The sequence below is a fragment of the Haliaeetus leucocephalus genome, unplaced genomic scaffold, assembly GCF_000737465.1.
Source record: "Haliaeetus leucocephalus isolate CR32 unplaced genomic scaffold, Haliaeetus_leucocephalus-4.0 Scaffold165, whole genome shotgun sequence".
Taxonomy (NCBI): Eukaryota; Metazoa; Chordata; class Aves; order Accipitriformes; family Accipitridae; genus Haliaeetus; species Haliaeetus leucocephalus.
This window is the reverse complement of record NW_010972601.1, coordinates 1,711,219-1,720,175: the sequence shown is the minus strand read 5'-3', so window position 1 is coordinate 1,720,175 and position 8,957 is coordinate 1,711,219. Positions and strand designations below refer to the sequence as shown.

The 8,957-nt window shown below is 46.7% G+C and overlaps 1 protein-coding gene across 1 annotated transcript; it reads left to right on the top strand.

Annotated features, from left to right (window-relative positions):
- The first annotated feature begins 351 nt into the window (after positions 1-351).
- LOC104829257 (leucine-rich repeat-containing protein 74B-like) lies at positions 352-8,109 on the top strand. The gene is made up of 7 exons (XM_010563392.1): positions 352-419; positions 1,785-1,917; positions 3,647-3,853; positions 5,882-5,991; positions 6,583-6,698; positions 7,383-7,461; positions 7,930-8,109. The coding sequence occupies exons 2-7, from the start codon at positions 1,812-1,814 to the stop codon at positions 8,107-8,109; spliced, it is 798 nt and encodes a 265-aa protein (XP_010561694.1). The 5' UTR covers positions 352-419; positions 1,785-1,811.
- Positions 8,110-8,957: the final 848 nt, after the last annotated feature.

Below are 8,957 nucleotides of genomic sequence, written 5' to 3'. Positions count from 1 at the left end.
GGCGCGGACGGGGGGAGCTCCGGTGCGGCGGGAGGGGGCCCCGCCGGCCGGGGTTGGCTGCGGCCCGGGCTCCGAGGGCTGTGTCCCCGGGGTGTGTCCAGGGGGACGCCGGGTTTGTCCCGCCGGTCCGGGGAGGCAGCGGCCTGGGCCCGGGCCTGGGCCCGGGCCTAGGCCGCGTCCCCGCCGTGGCGGAGTAGGAACAGCGACAACGCGGCGGGCGCTGGGGCTTCGTGGGAGCGCGCGGTGAAACTGTCCCCGACGCTCTTTTCCCCGCAGGCGAGGAGGACGCCGGCAGCTCGGCCAGAGAGAGCCGGTACCGGGCTGCATGCCGGGCCTGCGGTGTGACCCCGGCCTCCGGCCTCCTGCGGCGCACGGCGGGCCCCCTGCTCAGCCTGCGGCACCGTGGCCTGGGCCCGCGGGTGAGGGATGGAAGCACCGTTGCCCTGCTTGAGGGACACCCGCCGCGGGGCTCTGGGGTGTCAGAGGGGCTGCAGACCCTGTCAGCCGGCTGGGGCTGTCCCCTCTGGTCACCCCACTGTCACGCTTAGCTGTGGTCCCTTGCCAGAACCAGAAACCGGTGCAAAAACCCCAACCCAGGGACTGTCGGTTTTGTCTTTCCCACTAACAAAAACGTTGTTGTAACTCCTTCGGGTATCAAAGCAGTGCAAGTTTCACGTCAAGAACATGTCAAGGACCCTTTTCTGCCAGCCTTGTGGGTGGTTCAGATACCATTTAGGGGCTAGCGTTATGCCACACGAGGTTTGGTGTTTGGCGGGCGGTGGGGATTTGTCAGCAGGTTGTTTTGCAGGGCTTGGGAATGGGAGTCATCTCCTTTCCCGGGTGCAGGAGGGGAGGTGGGAGGATAGGATGTGCAGGTGTGTCATTACCCCTCTTCCACCTTGGGTGGAGAATTGTTCCTGAGGGTGTGTTGTCTGCCCTGGAGTACTCCACATTTTTTAAAGTAATATTTTTAGGAAGAAATTATAAACCTTTTGTACGTTCACGCATTGGTTCGTGTCAGGTAGTCCCACCCGTGAAAGCTGCTTTCAGGGGGTATGGCATTTTGGAAATGTGTAGTTTGGACCATGAAAAGGGTGCAGCCTTTCATACTAATTTTTGGTGATAAACCTTTTTGTTCTGTTAAATTTATTTTGTCTGAATTGTTCTCTGAGGTCCCTTCCAGTTCATTTTCCTGTGTCTGATATCCAAGGCTGGGAAAAATAATATGATTTTGCAGTACTTGTTGAGTAATTACAAGGTCATTGCCATACTTTTGTTAAATTGTAAATATTTTTGAAATTAAGATTTCCTCCTGACAGAGATCAGGATACTGGTGCAATACAGGCTTCTTAGATGTTGAGGTCAGGATTCAGAGCAGCTGTAAGTAAACTAAAGGGGCACTTACTATGGCTGTACTCACAGACTGCCAGGTAGAAGTGATGTCTGGAGAGGTACATCATCGGGCACAATGGGCCAGAACCTTTTCCTTTTCCTTTGCATCGTGAATATTGACAGCAGAAGTATTTTTCATCATTTTTAGGGAAGGAGAAATTAATTCTTTAATAACGTAAAGGACATATCTTAAACCATATTCAGCATTTGCTTTTCCGGTATAGCTTTAAATGATTTTGAAAGGGGAATCTTTTTGCATGATTCTGTTGGTGGCTTTGTGAAATCCCCCTGCACCCTGCCAGACTAAGGGAATGTGAAACAGAAACATCCACAAGAGCTTTGTGAACCCAGTGAAACTGTAAATGACCCATTTTGGGTTCTTTTCGTTGCAGGGTGCCAAGGCTTTAGCTCTTTCTTTGATGGTTGATACCTCTATCCTCATGTTAGACCTAAGTGACAACTGGCTGCAGGGAGAAGGGGCGGCTGCAATTGCAGAGATGCTGAAAGAAAACTGCTTCATTTCAGGTTTGTGTGCTCCCATCTGCTGTTCTGTGGTAGATGTGTTGCTGTAGAGGAGGAAGTTGTACTGGCTTCTTTGTGGATTTAACCAGTCCTGCTGTCATAGTGACTCTGTGTGTGTGAAGAGGTGCTGTTTGAACAGTGAGTGTTTAAAACTGTGCTGCTTCATCACCTTTCTTCACCTGTTTTCACAGCACTTACTTTTGTGAAGTTAGGATGCCACTAACTGGAGTCAGCCCAGTCTTGTTATTCCTGTGAAAGCCAGGAGAAAGAGCGAGTTTCTGCTTTGATTGTGGATCAGAAACATCCACCTGAAACTTAGGCTATTCAGAGGATGTGGTTAATAATGGTTAAGGGTTTGGAAGCTGAATTTGCGTGATTTGCATCTAAGAAAACAGGGCTTTTAAGTAGGGACAAGTGGAAGAGAAGCCCATCTAGAGTGAATCTGCAAGCCTCTGTTCTAGCAGCAGCACACATCTGTTCTTCATGGGACATTTCATGTGTCCAATACCTCTGTAGTATTAGACTAAAGGTACTACAGATAGAGGGAGCAGAAGCAGAGCAGCGGTTCCTGAATTTAAGTCTCAGGCAGTGTTGTGTCTAGAGATCATGGTTTTAGTCCCTGCTTTTCCAGGGTCGATATTCCTGCCTTTCATAATTTAAGTAGCAACTCCCAGTTATATGTGGATAGGTTATCTGGGTTGTGGGTTACACATGGCAGGGTCTTGTGCTGGCTCCGCAGAGCTGAGGTGCAGTGAAGGCTTCGGTGGGATACAGCTGGTTGTGCCAGCATGTAGCCAGAAGCACTAAGAAGCCCTGCCAAACCTGAGGTTGTTAACATGCAGAGACAGTCTAGGAGTCCCTGTGCTGTGCTTCTGTGTGAAGAGCGCAGAGCAGAGACCCAGGATGGGTCTGTGTGGAGCCCCTGTCATGTCTCTTGTGTCGCATTTTCCAGCACTTGCATTAACCTCCTGTTTCAGTGTCTGAATCTCCAGGCCCCTGCTATGATACAGGCAGAACTTTGCTCTAAGTCATGCTGGTTGCTGCACTGAAGGATATATTTTATTCACAAAGAACAAGGTCAGTTTAGACAGCTGAGAACACAACTCTTGTATAACTAAGGCAAGCCTAATCTGCTTTGTCAGGAAGTCATCATGGATGAAGGGGACAGGTTCTGTGCTGTGAACCCCCCAGTAACAAGGGATTTCCTTATTTTTGTTTTCTAGTGGTTGGATTCAGTGTTAGAGGTTTAGGATTCTGTTACTTCTGTGCGAGGAAAATTCATTCTGTATGTAGGTGGGCAGACAAGTTCATGCTTTCATATTTGGGTCTCAGTGTCTGTCTTCACATCCGTTTGTGTTGTTACATTTAGCTTCGCTCGCTCTCCCAGCCTACACTCTTTTTTTCCAGCCATGATGAGGAACCAAGAAACCCACTACAACTTTGCTGAGTGTAGGTTGTGCCTGGAGCAGGAAGCATAGATGTACAAGGATTGCTTTTGTCTCATGTCCCATATTCATGTGGCAAAACTTGAATGAGCCTATCTTAGGGACAGTCTGTGAATTAAAAAATTAAGTTCTGTTGTTCCTACTAAAATGCTGTGTTAGAGTAGGTTTAGCATTCTTATTTTCCAAGTCTGGCACTGCTTCTGCCATTGCAGCATAGAGGTCAGGCACCTCCCTGGCATCTGATATGATATGATTTGGTGGTCTGATAATGTTTTTTCTTTCCCCAGCTGTTGATTTATCTGACAACAAAATAGGCATTGAAGGAGCTAAGGCCTTTTCTGCTATGCTTCTAGAAAATACTACAATTGTGTCCCTCCAGCTCTCAGGAAATGAATTTGATGATCATGCAGTAAAGTATTTAGCGGATGCCCTCACAGCAAACAGCAAAGTGGAAATTCTGGATTTGAGTTACAACATGTTTGGTGACAAAGCAGGTAAGGTGCTGTCTGTGCAGCTTGCACAGAGAAGGGTGCTGTGGCAGTTGGCAATGCAGCTTAATGAGTTGCTTGCCTGCCTTAGACCTTTGGGGAGCAGGGTTGGTTAATATCTTCAGTTACTTGAAAAGTATTTTTGGCTCTTTGTAGGCAAAACCAGTGTCAAGCTATCATCATTCATTCATCTTCATTCTCTGCCTCTTTGTAAAGCATTGCAAGCTTTACCTCTTCTGTTTCTTTCCCTGTTCTTCCTAGTTCCCAAGTTCTGATGGTCTTCCTTTCACTGAACTATCATTTGCTTTTTTTCTTCATCATTATTTCAGCTTTCACAGGTGTATAAAATGCTTAATAAGAGCAGAAATAAAACAGCAGAATGGAGTTTGCCAACAGTGCTTCTCTCTAGCTCCCTGTCACTGAGAGGTGATTGCAGGTGCCAAGGGGAGGGTGTGCAAGTGGAACAAGGAGGCGGTTGTGCTTCTCTGATACTCTGCCACCTCTGGCAGCTTGTGGTTTGGGGACTTCCTTTGCTTGAGACTTTGGCTATTTCTTTTCTTGTTGGTCTTGACCTTGTTAATGCATATTGCTCTTTTTCTTTGGCTCCTGATTTTTAAGCATGCTGTTATTTAATCGTTACATCCTTGCATTCACAGCACTCCTGTGGTGCTGTGTGATGTGATGAAACCCAGTTATTGCTCCCTAGGCCTTAGTCTGTACTAGTTTCACCAGGCTCACTTGTGCTGGCCTGAACTCGCCCATCCTTTCTTCCTGACTGTTCACTTCTGCAGAACACTTCTCATGATGTCATTGCTAATCCCTGACTTTTCAACCTTTATGCTCATCTCCTTTTTGCACCTTACTGGCACATGCTTCATCTTCTCCATCTGTGTCTGTCCTTGGGCAACCCCAGCCACGTGTTCTGCTCCTGTCTCCAGGATGAAGATTCACAAATCTTCTCCCTCCTCCTGGTCTCACCCTACAACTGCTCCAGATCCCTCCACTTCCAACACTGTCCATGATGGGTACACTCAAAAAGGGAGATACTGAATTTTTTCTCTCCCATGCTACATCCCATGTCATCTGTCAGATCCACATTCTCCCAGGGTTGTGTCTTTCATGAAAAATTTACCATCTTCTCTCCATCCACTGCTTTACAACCCTTAATCATCACACATCTCACCTGCTATAGCCTCCTCCTTGAAGATCCTCCATGTTTTCTGGCTCCCAAGAGGAAACAACTATCCTCATCTCTTCTGGCCACCAGGAACACACCAGCCATTCAGTTGGTTCCTTTCCAGTTCTGTTCTGCTTTTTTCCTCATTTTTACTTTTGAAGGCTGCAATGGCTGCTTTTCTCTCCACCCCTATCCTGCTCACCTCCTGCTGCCTTTGCAGTCAAACAGCTCTCCCCAGTCTTCTGGTCTTCAAGCATGGTAATGGCTTCCTTTTCTTCTGTGCTGGTTGACAACCTCATTTCTTTCCTGCCCCATTGGAAATGCGCAGAACACTTGCTGAGGAAACCTATTCAGATTTTATAATGGCACAGGAGCTCTGGGACGGGTCAAAGAGAGAGCAGAGCTGGCTTCTCTGCCAGCAGAACAGACCAGCAGGCTTCAGTTGGCTGGAGGCCAGTGCTGGGGAAGGGTGAGAGACTCTGGGAAGCTACCTGGTTGCTTGGTGTCAGCTTTCAGGCTCTCATCTGGCTGGAGAATGAGCCTGTGCAGTCAGGTCTCCATGCATGAGCAGCAGACCCTGGCTTTGTGATATAGTGATTGGATTTTCTCTCCCTCTTTGCTGCGTTTGCAACCTGTGGTCAGAGAACACATATGCTTTATTGTCCAGCAGCTTCTGCTTTGTGTTTATGGTAAACGAGGTATAAAAGAAAATAATATGTTGTAGTTTTAATTGCCTGCCTAGAGGTAATAGAGACAGTTGCAGAGAAATATCTAAACTAATCTGAGCTTCCTTTTAACTCTTAAACTTAATCCTTTTAACTCTTAAAACTGTTTGGCTTCATGTATTTTTTTCTCAGGTGAAATTCTTGGAACAGCAATAGCAGAAAACATTGGATTAAAGGAACTTAAAATCAGCTGGAACCATTTCCATAGCCAAGGGGCAGCTGCCTTGGCCAAAGGCTTGGGGGTAGGAAATGTTTTTACTCCTGTTTTTAAATTCTGAGAACTCACATGAAGCTTTATCTGTTTAAATGAGCGTGAATGCCATAACGTGCTGTTTGCCTTGTGCCCTTGCCTGTCCAACAGCCATGTATGATCTGGGATCATATAAATCTTGGAACTAAGAGAGTAAAATCATCCATTCTCTATTGATCTATTGCATATGTTTTAATTTCTCTATTTCTAGTTCTTTCCCTTTTTAGAGTCAAAATTACTCGAATGAATGTTTTGAATTGTTTCATTTCACTTCAGAATCATAAATCAATACAGAAATTGTTTTGTAGTCTATATACAGTTTTTACTCTACTAAAAGTAAACAGTCTCTCATTAAAATAAGAAACAGTTCTTCCAGCCTCTTAGGCTGAAAGGGGCCACTAAAGTAATTTAATTTCACCTCTTGTATAATGCAAATCACATGTGCCATCCAAGGACTAGTGGAGCAAAGCCCCAACTGCTTTTTGGACAGTGGAAGGGATGGTAGTGCACAGGCAGGATATTTCTCCAAGGCTGAATCAAGTGACAGGGAGATTTTCAGTTGTGCGTTTATGTCACACCACAGGCAAACATATACCTCAAAGTGCTGGATGTTTCCTACAATGGCTTTGGCAACAGTGGAGCAGCTGCCTTGGGGGAGGCTCTTAAAGCCAACAATGTGCTGGAAGAGCTAAACGTTAGGTGAGACAAACTCTGGTCCTGCTGCACATTTCATCCCATTTTCCAGTGGTGGGCAAAGCCCGCAGCAGCCATTTGGATCTCCTACTTGCAGAGTGTGGTAGGTGCATAAGGCAGAGGGAGTGTTACAATATACTAGTGCTGCTGGTCTCATCCCAAAGCCCAATTCCTCTCCTTAAAATTGGGGTCACTTCCGAGGGGCTGTGGAACATGTTACAGGATGCAGGGGAAGAGCATCTGGGGATTGCGTAAGGCCTCTTAGGGGATGTTTAGGGGAGGAATCAAGGGTGAGGGAAGGAAATCAGGTGGTCTGGGGAGGAACAAGCATGGGAAAAGAGGAGGAATATTGAGTGTTTCTGTCTGTGTTGATCTATGTGGCTGGCCATGTGAATATCTTGCATAAATTTGTGTCTGTGCCTATTGGAAATACACAGTCAGCCTCACTACTGGGGGCATGGAGCCGTGCCAGCCTCACCTCTATCAGCCTCTGGGACTTGGCAACTCCTCACCGCTTCCAACCTCCCAAATACAATTGTTTAGTTGGAAGGAGCTGCCCTAAATTCCCTCTGGATATAACATGTTTTCAGTGCTGGGTGAAGCAGGAGGTTGCATATCCTTTGCCTGAGCAATGTAGATATGGAAAACCTGCAGCTCAGCATGTGAAGCATGCCTTTTATCTGTTTTTAGCAACAACCGTATTTCGGTGGAAGGAGCTCTGCACATTGCATGTGGCCTGAAAGAAAACAAGAGTCTGAAAAGACTTAACGTGAGTAACTTTTCCTAGGAAGGTATTGGAGCCTCTTATGCATATTTAAATATCACTGATGCATTTATGTCCTCGATTGGAACCCCTTAGAACAAATCCACAGCAAAATCAGGGAGCTGCTTGCCCCAGCCTGTCTTCTCCCATGCTTCCCTGGTTGCAATATGCTCTTATTAAGACAGAGGACTTGTACTTGCACTCTCCTCAGTGAACTGATTTCTGTGAGCCTGCCACTGTGTGAACTGCAGCCTGTCTTGCAGCATGGATAGCATCCTATTTCTGCAACAGTAGTGTCCATCTTGGCATGACAGGTGGCACTGGGATGGCTGCTTGAGAACCCTTGGCCCACTGTTACTGGCACTTGAAGTAAATCCCGCTGGTATCTTACCCGCTGGGGACCACTGGTACTGTCAAGGGTCATACAAAAAAACCATGTCACACAGCCTCCTGCTGTTTCTCTTCTGACTGCAGATGACCAGAAATCCCATGCAAAGTGAAGGCTGCTGTGGGGTCCTCAAAGCTCTACAAGCAAATTCTGGCACTGGCATAGAGATCCTGGACTTGCCAGTAAGTGTCACACCAGAAAGAAGAGGGAAGGGAAGGCAGAGGTTGAATGCATGGTGTATGAATAACAAAGGGCTGCTGGAGTGATTCTGGCTCTGGCATTGTTGCTGCCCAGTGAGGACTGTATATGAAGGGAATGGTCCCCCCACTTGAAAACACAGACACATCTGTACATGCCCAAGCCCCACTTTGTGTGTTTGCAGCAGCACTGAGATGCATGAATGCAATGAACTGGGCATTGTTCAGGCTTTGGGCAGCAGCAGGGCTCAGCTCTCAGTGCAAAGGTGCTGGGCACTGGGAGGAATCTGGCTGCCTGTGAATTCAGAAATTCTTTGGGAATCTTGAGCAATCTGCTCTGACAATGCAAATAATTTAGAAAGGATTTCTGTCCCATTTCTAATGAAGCTAAATGGCACTTCTGTGGCACAAGAACTTCCACTTGAACATCTACCCTGTTTGTGAACAGTGCCAGATCTGAGAAGGCAGCCCTCTGTCACCAGGTAGGTCCCAGCACAAGGCATCTCATACATCCTACCGAAGAGCATTACTTCTGGAACAGAGGCTCTATCTGAGGCCAGTAGCCACTTAATGTCCTTAGGATCAATTAGGTAGCAACTACTTTTAATTTCTAAAAAGAGAAATCAGTTACTCGGTTGTTTATTGAGGAGGGATTTGTCTTGCTTAACTCATACACAATGTAGGTGACTATGTCTGAAGTGATTACACAAGATCTGTTCATAAATGGAGGTTTAATCTGGTATAAGGCAAAATGAACCACACCAAAGTCTAGAGGTCTGCTTTAGGGTGAGGAGACTTGGACCTCAGCTCTGCTGACTGTATTGACTGTATCACCGTGAACTACATAGGGAGAGTGTGATGGTGAGCTCAGAGGAAAGAGTTGCCCTGCAGTCACCAGCGTTTAATCAGGTGGATCT